At 37.5% G+C, this 23,553-nt stretch overlaps 1 protein-coding gene across 2 annotated transcripts in view; it reads right to left on the bottom strand.

Moving 5' to 3' along the window:
• The window catches only part of lqfR (clathrin interactor lqfR), a 285,249-nt gene that overhangs the window by 158,298 nt on the left and 103,398 nt on the right, over positions 1 to 23,553 (bottom strand). For both annotated transcript variants that reach the window (XM_067151380.2, XM_067151381.2), the window contains exon 8: positions 4,621 to 4,859. In XM_067151380.2, the coding sequence (XP_067007481.2) occupies positions 4,621 to 4,859 (239 nt within the window). The remainder of the gene's footprint in view (positions 1 to 4,620; positions 4,860 to 23,553) is intronic.

Here is a 23,553-nt window from a genome sequence, read left to right as displayed (position 1 = left end):
AGTATGTTTTGCATCATGCATATGTTGGCCCACTGCCGAAAACCTATTATGTCTAATGGCATTGATGTGCTCCATGTATCTAATTTTGAAGTTTCGTCCGGTCTGTCCTATGTACGTGGAATTTCAATTATTGCAACTAAACCTGTATACCCCTGACCTCAAAAAGGTGTTATTTTTGTTTATTGTGTTAGAGTTGTGAATTATTTTAACATTCCTATTGTTGGTACGAAAGGATATCTTGATATTATGCTTCTTAAAGATGTTGGTGACACTGTAAACATTTTCATTGAAGGTGAAAATGGAATATACGGTAGGATTGTGTTTTTCTTTTTCTAGCGTTGTGTTAGGTCAGTGCTTGAATTTATTTATTATTCTGTCTGTAGTGATTACTTGGACTTAATTACTTGGACTTGGAAGACGGCGAGGAATTGTACATATTTAATGGGTTAATTTGGCATTTATGCATTGGTTTGTCTCTCCTCGGTATGTGAATTTTGGAATTGTTTGATTTTCGTATGGCTTCAAGATTGTTTCTTTATCATGGGAAAAGTAAAGCAAGATGTAATATTTTGGAAACACACTGTAGTGTACACGTGCCAGATCGGCATGGATATTTCCGGATATTGCATCAATTTCATAACTTCGCGATGCTTCTCAATGTTCTTGGTCAGCATTAATTTCTGGGCCCTAATTGGAGAAAATAAACTTAAATGTGATTGGTAGGTGAAGGAAAAAGATCGGACGCTCATTGGCTGTTGTAAGGTTTCCTAATTTCCGGAGAGAAGCGTTTCGCTAGAGCCTTGCTCTTCCTAGGCGTCTTTTCTGTTTGACCAGTGAAGGGAAAGGTTGCCTTCAAGGTAACGCGTCTTCTTGGCCTCTCCAACAGGTAAGCACTTAGGTTTTTTTTTTTTTTTTTCTTTCTTTCATTTTTCAGGTTATCTTCAAATGTAGTATCCCGTTTAATTTCTTTTGCCGGAGCTTACCTGTGTTTTCCTTCAGCTTCCAAATTTTATTTAGAATGACTTAGCCTTTTCGGTATGTCGCGTCACATTTGTAAAGAGACAGTTCCCTTTTTGTTGATTTTGTAAATTAGATATTCGATGCCTTTCGATGTAATCATATTACGTAAATTTCACCCTGGGGCTGTCTCATTAATTCCGCTTCATCTTGGAGTATTCATCTTTAGGACAGGCACCCTTTCTCAGAAGTGTTTTTGAGGGGGCTACCTACTGAAGGTGCTCTGCACCAAGATTATGTTTGAAACGTTGTTCTCTTTCTTACATGTACATCTTCATAATAGTGTAACGTTACCTTCCTTTTCTTTCTTTCCGACTGTTTCATGAGTTTTAAAAGTGTCGGCACGAACAGCGGAGCATTGTGTGTGATGCTCCGGTATAAGATTAGATAACTATATGCTACCCTCGGGGTAAATTGTAATTACTGCTGGATTTCTGTTTTCAAATTTTAATGGTGTATTTTGTTATTTATTTAAGTTTTAATTTGCATCTAAATTTGTTAAGTAAAGTTTAGGATTACATTTGACTTCGCTTCTTCGGCATTGCCAATACCTTCCACCGCCTGGATATGTTTCCCAGCCGCTTCCCTGTTATCCTTGCTTAGCCGTCATGTTTGTTATCCTGTTATTATTTTCTGTGTTTAATGTGCTTATAGTTTTAATTTCGTACATATTGTCATGTCTCGTGTTAGTGTGCAACTATGTGAATGCACAACGGTAGCAAACATTAATATTATTTTTATTATTCCTATTACTTGTAACCTTCCTTATTTTGGAGGTTACACTGTCTATGAAATAGTCATTATATTTGGCAATGGAACGGATGGTGTTTAGTTCTTTCTTTAGGTTTGCTTTTGATATTGGTATTTTAAATGCACGGTTGACCAGGGTGTTATAAGTAGCGCGTTTGTGTGTGTGTGTGTATGTGTGGAGTCCTGTCTTATGGTTATTGCAGTTTGTGTGGGTTTTCTATAAATACTGTATGTTAGAGAAAATGGGAGCCTGTTTATTGTAAGGTCTAGAAAGTTAATTTGTTTGTTGAATTCCGACTCGAGGGTGAATTTTATATCTGGATCTATTTTATTGAGGTTGTCAAGGGTGGTGTTAGCACTAGTAGTCCTATAATCTAGTATTACCAAAGTGTCATTGACATATCTAGCCCAAAATAGAATATTAGAAAATGTGTCATCATTGTCGATTATTGTATGTTCTAAGGAGTCTAGATATATTTCCGCTAAGATCCCCGAAGCCGGCGACCCCATTGCCAGTGCATCCTGTTGGTATATCATACTGTTGAAGGTGAAGTAGTTATTATTAAATACTAATTTCAAGACATTCATAAAGTCTTGAACCTCAAGTTTGCTTAGGGAACTGTGTATATTTAGATTGCTTTCAATGATGGGAATTAGTTTTTTTGGTATTGATAGTTGGATACATATTAGTAATGTCAAATGAGTGGATGGAATAGTGGGATTGTATTTCAAAGTTATCTAATTTCTTGATCAACTCTATAGTGTTTTTTACAGATTTCTTTGATGAAAATCTGTAGTTGTTTTTTAGGAATTTCTGAGTGAACTGAGAGAGTTTATAAAGTGGGCTAGGCCTATAGCTTCCCGGCATGCTGCAGCAAGGTAAGTCTCCATTCTTTGATTCTCTATATCCATGCTTCGTTTGACTTACCCTCTACAGAACTCCACACTCAAATCAGCTCTCCGTTTTCTTTAGGTTTTACGTTCCGATTGAACCGAGGAACCTCGGTCCTACACTATGCATTGGGACCTACATGTACATTTTAATACCCACAGCACAACTTCAAATTAAGAAGACCATGCCACCAGCAGTGACCGGACTATTCCTCAGCACCGTATTATGAAAAAGATTTTAACGTGTTCACAATTTTTTATCATATCAAAGCATAAATTCACATAAACTGCTCCAGCTCATGTACAAGACTAATACGCCGCTAACGCATAGCTATCTGTAGACATTTTGCATGAACTATTTTAAATGTGACAATTTACGAATTTTATCTAGTCTGTGTGCCTTGTTGCTATATGCAAATCTATTCACTTGTTTGGTTTTATCTATGGCTGATATCATGTTATACGTGTCGAAACCGGTACCATTATAATTAAAATGTTGTAACATAACCTATGTGCAACAGATGTGTATTGAAAAGGTGGATCCTATTATATTAAATTACTTTTGTGATTCGCAGTTCAATACGGAACGGCCATGAAGTTTATTACTTTAGTTGATCTAATTATGTTTTTTGATGATCCTATCTTTTTATATATGACTTGAATCTTAATGTTGTTGACCTTAAGTTTTACGTGGAATCAAAACTATACACAAATATGCATGCTTTTCCATTTTAAGTATATTATATGCATTAGTAGAGAAGATCAGGGTGTGTGTGTGTGTGTGTGTGTGTGTGTGTGTGTGTGTGTGTGTGTGTGTGTGTGTGCGCGCGCGCGCGCGCAGTTGCCCCCCTCCCCTCCACTTTGTGGAGAAAACATTGCATTTTTATTCCATTTCAGCCAGTTGAAACTAGGAATTATTAAAGAAAAACAATTAGTACAAGCCCTGTTGTTTTATGAGCTCTTATTTTATTTTCTTAAATTACTAACAAACTTTTTGGCGGAATTACGCTCAAAATATAGTTTGTTGTGGCTAGCCGATTTGTATAGCACCACAGCAAGTAGTGGAGACTTTGCATGTGCTGTGAGGAAGAGTAGCAGTTTTGGCTGTAGCCAAAGTTATGGACACTGAGGTACCAGGCACATTCGTCAATCTGACAGTCTCTTTTGCATCTGTTAGTTTGTTAGTGTGTAGTCAAATACTAAATGATTTTAATTGTATTATCACGCAGTACTTCTATTTAAGTGTAATACATATGTTATTGTAAGGAAACAGTCAATAAAATGATGAAACAGCAGCCTCTGTTCATTACAGTTGGGAAATAAATATACCGTATAATGAACTGGATGAGATCATAAGTTCACACTATGAGCAACAACAGTACATGCAAATGTACATTAAAAAAAGACAAAGAAAAAACATGCTGGATCCACCATCAAATCACATCAAATAAAATCCATTACATACAAGTACATGCCAAGTACAGTGCCATCAGTTAAGGGCCTGTAGTTGAGGGAGACAGTCCCATGAACAGTGATAAGCTTGAAATCTAACACCAGCAGAGTACAAGGAAATGGAGAAATGTCTGCGGTGTTGTTCAGTTATGCGTGTTCAAGCGATCTCCTTTAGGTCAAGCTGGCCCTGTGGTCTAATGGTAGCGAGCCCGCCTGGAAGACCCAAGTTTAATTCCCAGTCAGGTCAGGGATTGTGAGAATAATCGAGGAGCTATCTAACAGTGTAATAGAGACCCCGGTCTAGAAAACCAAATATAATGTCCAAAAGGGTTTGTTGCGCTGACTAGAAGTCACTTCATAATCTGCAGGCATTCGGACTGAGTAGGGGTCGAAGGGCAGGGCAAGGCCCATCAGGGCTGTTGGACTTAATCACCAAATTACTACCATAAAAAGGCAAGTTTTAATTAAAAAACATTCATTTCTATACCAATCAAAACAGCTTCACATTACCTGTTTTTACTGATGGTGGCTTGCTTCTCAAATGCACTAGAGAAATCTCCAAATTCACCAGAGGGAGGAGCTGGTAGATCACTTGCTCGAGGGTTAAAATCATCATCACTCCCATCCACTACTTGATTACTGTTAGTTCTAATTGCAGTTCCTTCAAGGATGTCATTGAGTAAGTCCTCATTCTTGTTAGTGTTCTGGTTTGAAGACTTATTCAAACTATTTTTCGAAGGTGTGCTATTCTGCAATAATAAAATTCCAGTATGTCATTAACACCATCTTCAAAATCACTACAGCCCACTGGAAAATTCACCCTATGTTGAGTTAATTTAATCTGAAATTAATAATAATAATAATAATAATAATAATAATAATAATAATAATAATAATAATAATAATAATAATAATAATAATAATAATAATAATTCAATTGCTATAAACTTTCTTCAAATTTTAGGAGGTATTTTAACTATAAATATTAACAGTCCAATGACAGAAAAAAATCTATTTCACTCTTCACAATATTATTTTGTATTCTTCCTGCAGCTAATTTTAAAACAGAATCCTTTGGAAGAACAGTCTGAATCATGGTAGTTAATTTGATTCAATAAACCTCTAATGGGAAAGTCTCTTAGTGGAAATGGTTCTACACAATATCTAAATAATTGAAAATAACTTGAATGACAGAGTGACACAAATGAATGTACAGCCTATATTTCTGATATGACTGCATCATACAAAACATGGAAGCCATAAATATTCATCAGAACTTTGTCAGCAGGATCATCTCAAATCATTTACTTTAAAAATTGAGAAAGAATCCATCTATATAGAGATCAAGAAGGTTATAAGCAGTGGCGTGCGGTGAACACAGTTACTCCAGCTGCAAAAAATGATTTTAAATGCAAGCAATCGTAACCCCTACAACACTCTCTAAAGTCAACATTACCATTTTATAAGGCTGCATTTTTTGTGGTCAGGTCTACCTGAGAAAGGACTTTGAAAGATATTTTCAACCACACATTCGCACATATTTCCAAATTGATATTCACGGCAGTGATGACATCATTATAACTTAATCTATAGCAGATTTTAAACAATGTACTTACAGTGTCACCCGGTGACCCTTCGTGATAGTACAGTCATGGTTTTCTCAAAAATACACTGGGACTAAGTATTTGTTTAAAACTTAAAAAGCCTACTAAACTGAATCAGCAAAATTTAACTGGTGATGTACCGGTAACGGCGGTACAAACTAAGTCCCCGTCATAAAATCTTAAACTTACGTGTTATGCTCCGGACCGCTTACGAAGAACTAACTAGGCAGCGAACAACAGCTGTGCGCGCGTGACGTAGTGAGCGGGTGACGTCACAGCATGCCTCGCCGCACTACAGAGCCTGGACAGATGTAGAATGTTCTACGAGTTTCGACGGATCAGATATAAATACGTATTGTTTCGCTCAGCAGATCAGTGTCTATTCCAGCAGGTTACAGTACGCTGCAGTGTGTGTGTTCCAGCAGGTTACAGTATGTTGCCTGAGTGTAATACCAGTGTGGCCGGAATTTCTATGTGCACACTAGACTGTAGTATTCGCACAGTCAGTTCGCGGGTACCGTGATCGAGCGTGAAGCCGCTATTAAATTTCAAGTTCGTGGACTTTAATCTCATCGTGTTGAATGTGGACTTATGCAGATTTCTTTATATTGTGACAACCTTTTACTCCGATAGGACGTGAGGTGAATTGTGTATCGTCTGGACATTATCTATTGACTGTTACTCTATATGAGTGTCTACGACCCACAAACGTTTTCGAGTGCTCAAAATTGAAATTTTATGGACAGGACTTAGAACTGATTGCTCCTTGCCGAGTACTAAATACTTTGAGTTATAAAACTGTTTGAATCCAAATTTAATTTACCAATCCATAAACTGTGTCGACATTTTAGGTCATAAACTGTGAACTGTGCATGTGTGAACAGTGCATTTCTATTCTAATAAGCAGTGTATTTCAATTCTGCGAACATTTAGTTTACGAACAGTCGAACCAAGGACTGTCAGTACTCAATTAATTTCGTCTTTGGTTTCATGTTATTTTCAATACGTGAATGAGTTCTGATTCACGAGCGGAATTTCATTTAAATTATATTGAACAGTGCTTCAATGAACTGAGTCATGTGACATTACTTCACGTTGTACTAGTAACTCTGTTAAACTCGACAATCAGTTCCGAGTGGACTTTATGTTATGAATATTTCTTTCACTTGGCACGTGACAAAATTAAGTGACATTTCACCGAGACATTTGTGTTTGGACTTTGTTAAAAGCATTTATAAACACTCTCTCATCTGTGCAGAAGCAGCCTTTGCATTAACTCGCCCCAGAGCTTAACGATGTTCATTCATGTTCACCATTTACAAGGACTACCTCAACGCCATGGATTTTCAAGACACCGAATAGATCTTCTAGAACTTCCATCGGGGGACGAATGGTGGTTCGCTGCTATGGAAAATGGAGCTGCCGGAATCCAAGGACATCGCCAGCCATAGGACGAGGGACATTTTCGACTGTATACGCTGTACAGAGGTGATATTAATTTCAATCTTTTAACAAACTCTGAAAAAAAGTTTTTAGGATTTCTTTTCAACAAACCTTCTCCCTCTGTATGCACTTCAGCGACTGGTACACGCCCTGCGTCTCATCTCTACCGAAGTACCAAATTTACTGTTACAGTATATTACCGTCACCTAAGTTTTATAGTTTCACTTGCTTGCTGAGTGTACATGCATCAACGACAAATGAGGGAAAATATTCATCACAACGTACAACACACATTATGTTCATGAAGAATGCCACAGAACTCATGAAACCTTGACATATAATCCAAGAGGAACACTACAAAAAATTCACTATATACCACCATCACAGACAACAAATACAAAATTATTTTACTTCGCGTTTAAGTCTGTGTTCATGTTGGGCAACCTAAATACTTTCTCTGGGGCTACTGGAAAACATACTCTACACGTGCCACCAATGAATTGCTCGAAAAAGTTTTATACATGCCAAAATCCAAAAATAAAATATATTCTTCTATATTACAATAGATTTCATAAACTAGCTCTATATTTTATTAGCAAGACGATGTGCAAGTTGCTCCTACTGCTAACATGTTGATATTTTTCTTGTAGTCTCTAGTGTGTGGCGCTAAACACTTTGAGTGTCAAGTATTAAAACTAACATACCTTACCTAAGCTAGCAGGCCTGTTGCCATACATTGCTGTCGGGGGGAGGACCTACAGCCCCGCCCCGATCCCAGGACAAGGAAGCTTTAAGTGCACGCGTCAAACAAGCGACTTAAATTTCACTGGGGTAGCTCTCTTTCGTGCCGGCAAGGAAATCCAGCTCGGTGGAGAAGCTGAACTGCAGTAGTGCGAGCGGATTGTCGAGATAGCTGTACTTGGCTTAGATATTCGGAATTTTTGAAACTTTCATGTTACAATTATTATAAGCTGACACATTTCAATCTTGCTACCAAGATCATCTTCAGAGCTGTAACAAAAACTTATCAATGGTCATTGTCACTCCACAGCAACTAAACTCAGAAGTGTAGTTCATTCCAGGGCCACCAGGAGATCTGTAGTGTGAACCTTCTATAAAATCTAGATTGAATCATATTGCTGAGGAGGCTTGTCTTGGAACTGCTAAGATTATCACATATTTCAAGCCTCCTCATCCCAACCTTACTTCAAGAGTGGCTACAATGATCAAACATTTCAAACCACCTCATCTTAACCTTATTTTCAATCATTCAATCAATCAATCTGCATTTAGGGCAGTTGCCCACGTGCCAGATTCCCTATCAATCATTTACCTAGTCTCTTATTTACATCCTTACTACAACCCGTAAATAACCTCATAACCATGTGAAGAGATCTGTAACCTTTCTTTACAACTCCAATGAAGATCATTTCTTATATTACCACCTAGGTACTTACAGTGATCCCAATAAGGTACTATCATCCCATTGCATGCTGTCCATCTCTCACCACTGAATAGGTCTTTTTTAAATCATTCCCAATCCTGCAACTTATTTACTACTCTATACAGCATAACATCCTCCGCAAATAGCCTTATCTGCGATTCCAATTGTTTAACCATATAATTTATATACCATATTTCCTCATGTATTAGACCACTCTCCTGACTTTTCGGGACAAAAGAGAAAAAGCTTGCATGTAAGATCCCCTCCAATGTAATTTGCCAGAGAAGAACAACGATTCACTTTGTAGCGGGTACAGCTGTACTGCAACTTGATGACATCACACAAATAAGCAAACATTTTCATATGTCCGATCTGCGCATTGCAAGAACGCATGAGTCATGTGCTATTCCTGTGTTTTGTAGTTAAGAATGTCTGCCTCTGTAGCATAACGGTTATCACAATTAGCTGCCATACTCGGGGACCCAAGTTTGATTCCCAGTAATACCAGAGATTTTTAGAATGGCAGGAAGGTTGGTATGCAGTAAAATGGTGCATGCAGCTCACCTCCATTTGGGGGCGTACCTCAAAAGAGCTGCACCACCTCCGGATGAGGGCAAGAGTTTACTTTAGTTAAGAAATATTCATGGATGTCGCTATTAATACAGCAGGCGAGATCATGAACACTGTGATCATTTAATATCTTCTAAGTCAGGCCAGTACAGGTCATTTTTGGATAAGTAGGTTTAAAATGTGATAAAACCAATCCAATCACAACCATTGTTTTACATGTCACCATACCTAACTAATCATAGGTCTACTTTGTGTTAAAACGTTCACTGCGTATTAGCAGAGCGTGACATACCCGCCAACCTGAGCAAAATATTTGTGTGGGATTCTTAAAAAGTTGTAATTATCAAAGTTTTGTACGTTGGTAGGACGAGTTCTATCGAACTCGTGGACTTATCTCACTCACGCGCTGGTGCGTGACCCGCACGGTGGTTGAAATCGAGAAGTAATACTTGTCTCCAGACGGATCATGCGTCATGCACATTGGAAGATTACTGTGCATTATTTACCGCAGATAGGAGACAAATGCATAAAGTACATTACATACAAAAATACATTCATATTTACACTTCTCTATTACAGAATTTGACAAACAAAAAATGAAACACTTTGGCTAATTGGGTGGATCTCATGATGTTGAAGGAAACACACTGTCGGCCATCTGAAAAAATATAAATAAAATGATAACATAAGCATCACGACGCAGTCAAAAAATGATTACTGCACATTCTTTCAAGTTACTTATAAATATGTTGCAGGAATAAATGACAATTAGAAGTTCTTTCGTGTTACACACATATATGATGCAAGAAAAATGACACATACAAGTTCAGTTCTTTTACTGAACATGTTGCAGTAGTAGAATTTATTTATTTCAAAAGCAGAATCACTCACAGTTCTCTGGAAGTAATAATAAACAGAAAATGCAGTGTCTTACACTTGCATTGAAGTGGTCTTGCTGCTCAAATATCCCATAAATGAATGATGAAGTATGACGACAACTATGGAGAGGAAATACGCGGGAAACTGAATACGCATGCACAAATATGGCTACGGATGAATCTGCTAGTAGACTGGACTTACACGATGTGCGGAATGACAATCAGAGCCTTTCTTACCATGGGGGAAACCTGTGATTCACATTTCCTAGCAACCATCCCATGACGCGCTAAGCGTGTGCTCTGCACGTGCTTATAAAGTAGCACGGAACGTGTTAATAAGAACACAGATGATTATGACGATTATGATGATGTTTGTTGTTTAAAGGGACCTAACATCTAGGTCATAGGCAACTAAGAACAGAGACAACGAATGTACAAAATTAAACATTATGATAATAAAATGAATTATCTCTACACCTTTCAATATCCACAGATACAGCAAGCTTTCCTATTATTTATATTCAATTTGGCAATTTTTTTCCTGCTAACATATCAATAATGGAAAGTTTCTCTATCACCATCAAGGACATTCTACTCTGTTCCCAAATGTTTCACTGACACACGTGTATCTGCCACGTAGCCAAAAATGATGGTGCCTGCACAGTACACACCATTAAACCTCTGTCTGGGCCAGAACCTGAACCTTGCTTTACGACTGATGTCACTTCAAGAGTGATAGCATTTGAAAACTTTGGAACTGCCCATTGATTTAGTTTTATGTTCCATTTGGTATTTCTAATTATAAATGTGGATATCTTATGGTCTTGGTGTCCAGGAGTGTGTAAAAAGGAAATAATTAATAAAGCTAGGTATTTGCAGTGTGATTCTCCTCTATATAAGGATTTATGTACATAGGTAAATGTGAACTAAACTTAAAACTATGTATTTACAGCTTTAATGAATTAGGCTACAAGTTTATCTATATGTTATCCAATGTCTCATTTTCTCATTTTAATTGTACCTCACACACAGATTTTAATAATTACTAGATGATGTACCCGTGCTTCGCTACAGAATTCTAGGTTAGATAGTGTACATATTTTAAGATTGTATTAAACTGCATAGCTCTTAACATTACCTCAGAAACGCGATGGGGAAGTCCCTGAACGTCTTTTCTCATGTGAAGACTGGGTTAGGGAATTTTCACTGTAATGGTAAGCTCTCTTGCCTACCAACAGTCACAATCGAGTTGGGGAGTTTTCATTATAATGGCAGACTCGCACTCTCCAACTGCCCTTTTACATCCTCAGAAAGACTGTCTTAGTGGTTTTCCCAACTGAAATCAACATAGGTCATTATAATGACGTCAGTAGGAAAGTCCCAATTAAAAGCGATGCTACGTATGAAATATTCAATCAAATGAAAAACTGCACTTTTTCTCATTTTAACGATCTACGCAGCCGATCTAAAAGTCCAATATTCCAAGGGTGAAATGACCAGGCCGCAGACAGCCGTGAACACTCCTTTTCCATTATTGCGTTAAGTGTGCACACTGCTCATTCCAATCAGCCCCTCAGAGTTAGGATGGAATACCTGGAATACTATGACTGACAAGTTACATACCAGCAGTATCAGAAAAAGTATGAACCAGAGGGATGGCATGCTAAAGAAGAAAGTTATCTAACTCCCCAGGTACAGTAATTCAGCGAATATTCAGGCAGGCTGTTATACTCGGTACACAGCAGTAATCCCATCTATTGGAGATGGGTGGCAGCATAAGACAAAGAACATCACAACACACAATGGTCAGTGCAATGTTACTGCTGATCAATTCTATGAGCTTTCGATATTGTAGCCTTCACATTTACTTTTCTTCCTACTCTGAAATACCACTTATCATAATTGGTATGGTAAAACTCAAAAAAACTATTGGAAATGTTGTATTTTCTATCACTTTTGTTATACAGTAAGTTTTGATAGAAACAATAAAATAGTTATTTAAAAATTAAATTTTAGGCGCCTTCCACTCAACTACGATTTCCAACAGCATGAATTAAATTATTTATAGCCTAGACTGTAGTGCCTTATTCCCCGACTTTACATACCAATTTTCATTAAATTCTGTTCAGACATTTCCTCGTGATGCGCATATGTATCTACGTACATACATACAGAAACGACTGAAAATTAAAGTGAATTTTCTTGTTACTGTGAAAATGTCCGATATAGAAATACCATTCTTTTTAATTTCTGAGCAATGTACACACAAAACTCATTTTATATACATATATATATATATATATGATGAAACTGCAATGCCCTGTCGACATTCGCCGTCAAAGTATTTCTTACGCAACTCACGCTAACACCCGCCTACTATGATTTGAAAAGACTGCTGAGCACTCTGGCAGCAGATATGGCAGCGGGGCAGGTGATCGCTCGCTGCAGGGAACCAGCCAAGCCAAATGACGTCACGATCGTTCCGTCGCTTCTATTTCATTATCTCCAGAATTGAATGTCCGATCAAACTTTTGACCAAGTCATCGTGTAGATTCTTATAACAGATAATAATGTACTAAATTTGAAGGAAATTGGCGAAAGAATAGCAGAGTTATTGAAGGTTGAAGAATCTTGTATTCGAAACATCGCAGTCCGACTCACACATATAAAAGAAGCATGCTGGCTCTGTAGAATTCAGTGTAGTATGAGTTGCAGTTGTGCGTGTCCCAGCTGCCACGTCGTGCGGGTCAGCTGTGGAAGTTGTACTTGAGATCGTTACTATGTCCGGCCGAGTGCCGATGACCAGACGTGAGTGATACGGTAAAATTTTTGTAAGTGTTAAAAGTGCAATTTTCGAACTTTAACTTCGTGCGAGATTGAAGGAGGTGAATTATCTAGAATTATTGATAGTGACTAATTTTGCAAACAGTAATAAAGAATGATAGAATTGGCTTCGTAATGTGTAGAACTGGAAAACCTTAGATGATTGATGTTTCAGACAATCACGAAGTGACTTAGGAATTTCATTTCGCAAAGCCTGTTCTTACTTTACGGGACTGTTCTGCATGGACTTTTCTATAAGACTGTATTCTTCATAAAACTGTGCTTAACTCATTTCATAAAGACTGTGCCTCAGTGAAACTTAGTATTTTCTACAAGACTGTGCTCGAATAAAATTGTTCATTCATGCAAGGTCTGAATTTCTTTTCATTCGATTGTGAGTGCTCTAGCTTGCATTCCTAGAACTGATTTTATCACGCTCAAGCATTACGTGAGACTGTGTCCTAGCGACTTAATTTATTTCTTTTCATCGGACTGTGCCAAAGCAATAGTGTTTATTTTATTTCATAGGACTGAACCTCAAAGTCATAGAAGGTTCAAGATATTGTGATACCCCATTAATTTCAAGTTTGTCGACGAGTGTATCGTATTTTGAACAGTGCTAACTCTCCTGATGACAAACTGTGATTCTGCATTTATTAGAATTTCTTCGAAGTGTTTGCATCCAACTGTGGAACTTGTGATTTTTTCGAACAGTGACATATAACAATCTTTAGTTCAGTGCGGTGGAGAAGTGTTGTATCAGATTCTATTGACATTCTGTGCGAAGTCCACACATTTCTCTACTCCCTTCATGGGATTATTTCTTTCATTCCCCGTGAAGAAAAGTTTAATGAACTTTCATCTGGACGATAATAGTAATAATAATAATGATGATGATAATAATAATAATAATAAAAATTGCGATACCGAATTCAGACTTAGCGTCGTGTGTTAGTGCATTCTGGAAGATGGGTTCTTCTAACTAATTATTCTTCGAAGCGTGGAATATGCACGGTGGACTGGATTAGAAAATTTAATTTCAAAATTAATAATGTTCATTTCTGGGTAATATTGTAATACTTTTGGTGTGAACTAAGGTGCCATTTCCAAGGTATTGAGCTTATCTCCTTTCCTTTGGGGTTTCCTGTTCATAATTTTGTGTAACTTTCCGCTCTGTTTCGTATGCATTCTTTCTGCTGGGATTTTCGGGTTATTTTCCTTGCTACTGTTTATTTTCCTCCTAGCTCTGGAAGGAGGCCTTGCGTTTTGTTTACCTGTTACCGTGGCAACGTGATGTTGATGGTATTGTTGTTGGAGATTGAATTAAGTAAACCGATACGCGGCTCATGCGTGGTTCTCTGATAATATTTTTGGTTGGGTGTATCTTGTTGACTACTTTTCATTTTCGTTAGTTAATTGTCGCCAACTTTTCAATGTATGAGTTGTCTTTTCGTTTGATCGGGGCAGTTGCGTAAACTTCTACATTAAATTTTTACTGATCTTGGAAACAGCCCCTTGGTGGAAGTTGAATAAATTACTCGAGGTGACGAAGAGAAGCGTTCTGCTTAGTATTTTACTGAAATATTACCTTGTTTACTGAAAATAGTAATTTACTTGGTTAATTTTTCACGTGATCGATCACATTTTATATTACCTATTAGTTATTACTGGTACAAAGGTACGGAGGTCAACTTTTTCTTTTTCCCTAATTCATTGTTTTCCAATTACTTATTTATTATTTGTTAAAATAATACCAACATTTTTCTTATTTAATGATTCCTAATCTTTGTTAATTATCAGCAAACCGATATCAAAATATTTTCTGATTAATTTAGTTGTTAATTTGTTATTTACATTTAACCTATTCCAAACATTACATTGAATTTATTTTCTGATAACTGCTTTTCCCTTTCCAAAATAAATCTAGGTTTTCTCAAATTAACTTCATTTGAGTTGTTACATCTCATCTAGTTCCAATTAAAGATATTTTGTCACTAAGGTGTTGTTTTTCATTCACCACTTTCAGTGGAGCACTGTCACTGTCTCCTTTGGTAATTGTAACCACGGCCTTAAGCCGCTTCCCTTCTCTGCTTCCAGTAAGTGTGTTATTTTCTCTTTTTGGGTTATTTTAATACGTTTAATGTTTGTTTTGACTGTGCTTTCTCTTGCTCTTTCTTGTATTCTCTTAACCTCCCCTCTGGGGGTAAATGCACTACCAACCTTCTCACCGGGGAGCATTCCTCCTAGGCGTGTAAGGTTTTTCTGCCCATCGTCCCAACGGCTGGTTTGATAGCTTAGTGGACGGTGTTGGTCAGATATTTAAATTTTATTTGATATATTTGTGTACACAGAAAAGGAAATAAAACCAAAAAGTTAAAAGTCCATGTTATTCAACCTCTAATTTTCACTTGGAGGCGCAATTAACACTTTCACACTCAGTGCGCCAATCTATCAGCACGAGAGGTTATGGCGAGAAAGCTCACGGCACCGATACATCGGCTCTGTCCTATTTACGGACTTTGGTCATTTGCGTGGCTGTTAAATCGTAACAGTTGATCGTGACGGTACCTTAAAGCGTTGAATTTGCGTTTTACTCAACAGATATATCCACCAGCCCTACACAATATTTTTTATTTTCGACAAATGAAATCTGTTGACCGTGAATGTTTATGTTGTGATTATTTGAAGTTGTAATTGCGTGGATCTGTTTCGGTTGGCTTATGAATACAACAATTTGATCTTGATATGAGTTTTGTTTAGAGTTTATTTTGTTTCTTTAGTATATCGTTTATTTGATGTACTTTGTAAACTACAATTTTACTCCTTCTCATAACTCCGTTGTTGCATGTGCTTGCGTCATCTTTTTATCGTAATGGCTAGGCCATATTCAAGGCCGAATGAGGCCGATATCCTTGAATTTTCAGATATTTTAGGCAGTAATAATGACCTTTTGCCGAAAGTGATTCCAATTATGTGGGAAATGACACAATCGCAGCTGCTCACCGTGCATCGGACCGCGAGGACCTGACATAGATAACCGTTACATGTAGACTGAATAACTTTGTGCCATCCTTCACGAGTGAATTGCAGCACACACATCATATTGATATCAAATTATTCAGAATTAAAAGTTCTTTCTTTCACGTCTAAGAGTAAAGAAGGAAGATGCAATAATGTCTGAATTTTCTGTCATTGAAAACCATAATTTATTTTTTAAATTGATTTTCGAAATTTAATAATCTTTTTGGGCTTTCCCAATAACAATACGTCCTAGGTATATTCATTTCTGAAATGCTCATAGTTTCCTGTATTAATGTGATTTATTTTATTTTAATGTGTGTTAAACTGTTTACGTGTTGAATTTTTGTAATTTGCTTTGGAAAATCACAAAAATGAGTGAGTGTCTTCGAGCAAACCCCTGCATATAGGCTGAGTGCCAAAGGGTTAATGACTAAATATTTTTCAAAATCTTCTGTGGTCATTGAATGAGGAATGATACTGGAAGATACATTCTCAGGTAGCTGCACAGACTCACCATTAAGTATCTGGTATATGTTTGAAAAAAATTTGTATCCTGGGTTCTTTTTCAATATATCATTGAATTTTACTAAAACACACTCACCGATTGCTCCCGGTAAAACACTCAATTTACTGATTGCATCTTCCACTATAGACATAGATTCATGGAGGGGAAGTCCAGAAGTTTCCAGCTTTGTAATGCTGTTTGGAATCCAACTAAAATGGCTTGTGATGTACGCAATCGATGAAGCCGCCTTTGAATCTCGAAAGGCACTCACACTCTCACGCACAGAAGCTGAACTTTCAGGAGGAAATGTTTCCACCACTGACTTCGCTGTTTCAAAATGTTCATTGAAGAAGTTCACAGCTTCTAACCATGTTCCCACTGTTAGTGAATCGCTATGGCACCAGCCACATCCAAACTAGTGTGAAGTACACAATCGATGAAGCCACCTTTGAATCTCGAAAGGCACTCACCCTCTCACGCACAGAAGCTGAGCTTTCAGGAGGAAATGTTTCCACCACTGAATTCAATGTTTCAAAATGTTCATTGAAGAAATTCACAGCTTCTAACCACGTTTCCACTGTTAGTGAATCGCTATGGCACCAGCCACATCCAAACTAGTCTCAAAGTTAAGAGATTGGATTTCGATTGATGAAGCCTTTACAAGTGACTGTAAAATCGTGCTATGCAGAGTGTGTGATAAACGTATTGGGTCTTCCATGAAGTCACAATCAGAACAACATTTAAAAACTGATCATGTGAAAAATAAAAAACGTGCTCCGTCGAAGAAACAAGTTCTTCTTACACAAGGGGTTCAAAGTTAAACCTCTATATTGTAGGTTTAAACTGTTGTTTATATTCAGCCTTCTTGACATTTTATTAACATATCTGTGATTTTCCTAGTAGAATGGTTAGTTCTGACTACCAGTACTGTTGTACTTAAATAGAAAACGTACAAAAATTAGAACGTAGTATTAGCATTAGAAAAATGGAAGAATTGATTAGTCTTTGATTAAATAGGAAATAATTCTGATGTGCAACTGAGGTTAAGAAGCCACATTCCAACAAAAGTTTACAAATGTGGAAAATTGGATGTAGGGGAGTTTTTTGATGTATTTATAATTCATAAGCGAACAGCAAGGAGTATCTTGTATCAAAGAAGGATTAATTTAAAACGTCAACTGCACGAAGTAATGCTATTTCACTAGAAGCAATGATTCTGGTTGCTTTAAGATATTATGCAGCAGGCATTTTTCTCATTAACAACAGGGACCACAGACCTTAAATTGCAGTCTCCTTCTAATATATAAAATACTGTTGGTGGCATGAGTACTGTAATATGAAGCATAAAAATATTCGTAAATAAGCGGTGTAATACGACCGTTCTCCGTGTGGTGTCTGATGGCTGTGGTCATTAAAGCGTTAGGTGAACATCCCCCGAAGCCGTATTTAGACTGTTCGAATCCAGGGGGTCAAAAATATTTTTACCACCAGAATGTTAGCCGGCATGGTAGGAGAGGTGGTGGTATACAATTTCGAATGGCTAGTTTGCGTGCCAAAAGCCCGTATTCAATCCCGAACATCTCTGCCGTGTTTTGTATGGGAGTGGGGGCACTGACCTTGTTGATGGCGATTCATCTGTCAGATGGCGACGCTAAGTTCTGAGTAGAGCCCTTGGCGTATCCGGATAGCAGTACACTATGTCAACACCGGGCTTTACCCTCCACATACATTATTTATTTATTTTATGCCTACATTGGAGCACTGAACTCAATCTATACAGTGTCGTCTTATGAATATTGATTACAAATTAGGTTGATGTTTCTTCTTTTGTTCCCAGAAAAGTTTCATTCTCTCTTACCTGGTTGCCCGTTCGTCAGTTATGTTGTACTGTTTGCGTGTATAAGTCTTCAGTTTTAAGTCTCACGTCATTATTTCTCAGGATCCTCGTCTCTTCTGTTTTCAATTTGTGGAATTGTCAAGCCTAATTCATTTAAATCATCTTGGATTTCTTTGAACCAGTGATTTTTAGTTTTACTATTCCAAAGTAGTTGAATAAATGTTTGAGTATCCTAGTCTCTGGCAGTCGTGATATGTGACAGAAAAAAGCAACTCTTCTTTTTTGCATTGTATCTATTATAGACTCAGTCTCCTGGTATACAACTTCATTAGGTAGTAATCGCCATTGTCCATCTACTTGGTGTTTTTTGTTTAGAATTGTTCTAATGATTCATCTATCTATTTGCTGTATTTTTTTTTTTGCAAGGGGCTTTACGCAGCACCGACACAGATAGGTCTTATGGTGATGATGGGATAGGAAAGGCCTAGGAATTGGAAGGAAGCGGCCATGGCCTTAAGGTACAGCCCCAGCATTTGCCTGGTGTGAAAATGGGAAACCACGGAAAACCATCTTCAGGGCTGCTGACAGTGGGATTCGAACCCACTATCTACCGGATGCTTTCTGTAATTTATCTATAGTTGATTTCGTATTCAAATGGAATAAGGTTTCACTAGCATAGGTTGCTTCAGGCTTAATAGTGGAGTTGTAGTGTTTAAATTTTGCATTTATCGAGAGAGATTTTTTCTTGTAGGTTGGCCAAGTAATGTGTTGTGCTTGTTTTAATTTGGTAATTCTATTTTCAACTGATATTTTCTCTTTTAAGTTCCAAGTTATAATCTCTCCAAGATATTTAAATTTATTAACAACCTTAATTTGTTTGTTATTAGTCAGTGTGACAGATGATGTTTCCACTTTGAAGGATGGCAACATTTACGTCTTTTCAGAGGAGATTTGTAATCCAATTTTTGCTGCTATTCATTCTAATTCTTCAATTTGGAGTTTAGCCTCTTCCACACTACTTGCAAGTATCACAAGGTCATCTGCAAATGCTAGACAATTGAGTTTGATATTTTTGCCAATCTTGATGCTTGGCTGACATTTCTTAGACCATTCTGGCACGACTTTCTCCAATGTACAGTTGAACAGTAATGGTGAGAGACCATCCCCCTGTCGAAGTCCTGTCCGGATTTCAAATGATTCAGACAACTCTCCTCGGTATTAAACTTTTGCTCTAGTGTTCTTGAGGGTAACACCAACGAGATTAATAAGTTTCTGGTGTAACCCAAATTCCTTAAGGATTTTAAGTAATGACTCACGATGAATACTGTCATATGCTTTCTTGAAGTCAACAAAAGTGATTACTAGCTTTTTGTTTCTTATTCTTTGATGGTTCACAATCCACTCAAGACTAATGATTTGGTCAGGACAACTTCTTCCCGGTCGAAATCCCCCCGATACTCTCCATGTTCTTGGTCAAGCTGTTCTTGAATTCTCATGAGGATAATTCTAGACAGAATCTTATGTGATATCAAGTAGAGAGATCCCTCGGTAATTATTTGGATCCAGTCTATCCCCCTTTTAGTGTATTGGATGAATTCCATTCTGCAGGCAGTTTTTCAGAGTTCCATATGTCTATGATGTGTTTGTGTAGGTTTTGAAGTGTTTGGTTATTTGCATTATTCCACAGCTCTGCAACCACTTGATTTTCTCCTGCAGCTTTATCATTCTTGAGCCAATTAATCGCTTGAAGTACCTCATGGAAGTCTGGTGGAATAACCTTGTCTAAGCGTGTTTTAATTTTTTGGATCAGGTGAAAATTCTAGGTGGTCTTTTGGGTCTTCAGCATTTAGTAATTCTTTGAAGTGATCAGCTAGAATTTTGGCATTCTCCTGATTATTGTGTGCTAGTTGTCCTTGTTTATTTCTCATCATGAGTGTAGGTGGAGTATACCCTGATTGATATTGTTTAAATTCCTGTAATAGTCTCGTGTCTTATGTTGTTTGAATGATTCATCTATGTTAGCTAGGTTTTCTTTTTGGTCTCTTGATTCTTTTAAGTTCTTTGGTCCCTTGCCTTCTAGCAATAGTTAGTTCATCTCGAGATTGTGCCGTTTTCTTTTGTTGGTCATGTAGCTTTTTTTTTTTGCTTTACGTCATACCGACACAGATAAGTCTTATGGCGACGATGGGACAGGGAAGGGCTAGGAGTGGGATGGAAGAGGCGGTGGTCTTAAGGTACAGTCCCAGCATTTGCCTGGTGTGAAAATAGGGAAACCACGGAAAGCCATTTTCAGGGCTGCCAACAGTGGGGTTCGAACCTACTATCTCCCGAATACTGGATACTGGCCGCACTTAAGCGACATTTAGCTATGCTTTGTGTCTTTTCTGTATTGCCAAATCACATTCCTCATTCCACCAGGCGTGTTTCTTTCTCCTTTTCATTGGAGCAATTTCTTCGGCAATATTTTTTAGTTTATCAATAATCGTTTCCAGTTAGTCGCTTAGAGGTGTTTTGGATCTCTCTGTATACATTATTTATTAAATAGCTGGGGTCATATTTCCTCCTCCTAGTGAATTTAGGTGGTTTGTGATGTTTACCTGGGGTTAACTTGATTTTAATCTTTGAAATATAATGATCAGAATCAATGCCCACCCCACGAAGGACTTTGACACTATAAATTTCTCTATGGTATTTTTTATCCATTGTTACGTGGTCTATCTAAAACTTGCTCACTTTTAACATTAGGGCATTTCCAGGTCATTAATTTGTGCGGTTTTCTCTTAAATCTTGTGGTTTCAAGAATAAGCCCACGGTCTGTGCAAAGCTCAATTAATCTTTGACCATTTCTATTTGTCAATTTGTGTGCTGGCCATTTACCTACCACTGCGCGATATTTTCTCTCTTGTCCAATTTTTGCGTTGAAGTCTCCAAGCATAATTTTAATATAGTTGTCAGGGATATTTGAAATCAGTTGGTCAAGCTCCTCCCAAAACATTTCAGTTTCCTTTTTATTTGTCCTGTTTTTTTCATTTGTTGGGGCATGGACATTAATCAGTGTATATATTTTGTTCTCTACTGTAATCGTTAAGGTTGCAGTTCTCAATGAGTTTGATGAGAAGTCCTCCACTGAATCTAATATGCTAATATGAACCAGGAATCCCATTCCAAATTGGGGAACATATTTCATTACTCTCTTTCCTGGACGTCCTTTGTTAAGACGATATCCCCCAGATTCAAATGGGTCCTGATCTGTGTTCCGAAGTTCTTGTAGGGCTGTGATTAGAATCCTGTGTTGATCCATGACATCAATTAAGTGTTTCAACTTCCCAACTTTCATTATTGAATTGATGTTTAATGTTGCAAAGAAAGAGAATTTTCCTGGTTTACTGACTAAGTCTGTGTCTGTGTCCGTGGTTCATCTGCTGGGCTTTCAGGCGCTCCGACTCGCTATGATCTTCTATGCGACACCCCTCCATATCCAAACTGTGTCTTTGCTCAGGTGTAGAATGTTGGATGTCCAAGCCGGTGGATTCTTTCATTAGAAGACTCTCCATGATAAGTTGATTGTCTGATCATTGATCAAAGTTCTGACTGTGATCAGGAGTTACAATTCCAGATGTGATCTGGGAAGGTAATTCATCCTAGTTGTTCAGGACTGGGAGTAGGCATTTCCTCCATACCCCTCAAACGTTATGGTTTTCCTGCCAATACTAGGGTGGGTGATTGCAGTGATTTCCCACTGGGCGGTGGGGTCGCCACATCCCTACGCCTCCCCCATTCATTATAGTAATAATAATAATAATAATAATAATAATAATAATGCTGTGTCTACGTACCACTAACTACTTTTGACCGTTTTCGGAGACGCTGAGGTGCCGGGATTTTGTCCCGCATGAGTTCTTTTACGTGCAAGTAAATCTACCAGCAAGAGGCTGACATATTTGAGCAACTTCAAATACCACTGGACTCGGCCAGGATCGAACCTACCAAGTTGGGTTCAGAAGGCCAGCGCCTCAACCATCTGAGCCACTCAGTACGGCACCCCCTTCATACTATAATACATACTGTACTTCAATAAATATTTATGGGATCAGGAAAATAATGAAGTGTATCATGCTTGCTAGTAAACCAGTAATAAAATAAATCATAGTTAAGAATGTTTCATTCTAACTATTGCCAGCATACCAGCAATAGAAATATTAATGCTATAGGAAGAAGAGTATTATGCATACAGTACGGTACTACATATTGCGAACTAGGTTATTTTATAAACGAGTAAAGAATCAAGTAATACATATCCAAATAATACATCCTCTCTGGTCTGTCTGCCGGATCCGAGATTTGCGAGATTGATTCCGGCCGAGGACGATAGATTTTTAATAGGAGATAAATCTCGAGCATGCTTGGAATTTGTTTACTTGAAATTCACATAAATGTTGATTTTCTGAGGAAAGGAATATTGCTAAACACAAGGATTTTAATATTTCAACCTTCCCCTGTGTTCCATAATACAATACTGACATCAGAAAACACGTATTAGGCCCACGGTACTTGTTTATGGTAAAGCATGTAAGAGAACAGTAAGAAATAAAAGTGCTCTCAAAGAAATTGTAGACAACAATGGGTAAAATTATATGACACAACACTTCGCACAAAGGTAAAGTATTTATTTATCAGTAGAGCTAACATCCCACTGAATTTCTACTTTATTCACTATGTACGATAGCATTAATTCGCCATAAACAGCTGATGTTAATACAAAAATGTCGGTCATTGAATTACTTGGCTCTGATTGGCGAATTCCAATCGACCATGCCTTTGATTATTCTTTCAGTGCAGCCAACGCTAGCGCAGACTTGACATCATTAGTTTAAACGGGCGAGCTGTTGTTTAAGCTAAACAAGTATCAGAAATTGGTGGAAAAAATTGATGCAGGTTTAAACTAGGTACTAAAATTAAACTGGTTTAATTTATACCAGGTTTAACTCGATTTGGAGAAAATGGCCCTATGACTTACAGTAGATTGAGCGGTCCAATTATTATTATCTTAGCACTGTAAATACAGCACGTTCATATACAAATGACACATATCTTAAATAATTCAGTGCCTTAATAATATAATTTACAGTGGGTTGAGCATTGCATTAAATTGTGACACAATCACATACAAATTTACACACCATTTACAGAATGTTGGAGTCTATTCTTGAAGCATCTTACATTTTTTTATCGAGTTTTATGTTGTTTTAGGTATTAACGCTCGAGATTATTTAGCTGAAGGAGGCCCAATTAGGGTTCGAAACATTTACTCTTATTAC

Source organism: Anabrus simplex, chromosome 7 (assembly GCF_040414725.1).
Source record: "Anabrus simplex isolate iqAnaSimp1 chromosome 7, ASM4041472v1, whole genome shotgun sequence".
Taxonomy (NCBI): domain Eukaryota; kingdom Metazoa; phylum Arthropoda; class Insecta; order Orthoptera; family Tettigoniidae; genus Anabrus; species Anabrus simplex.
Note: the sequence above shows the minus strand (reverse complement) of the source record. Positions and strands in the feature narration are given on the sequence as shown.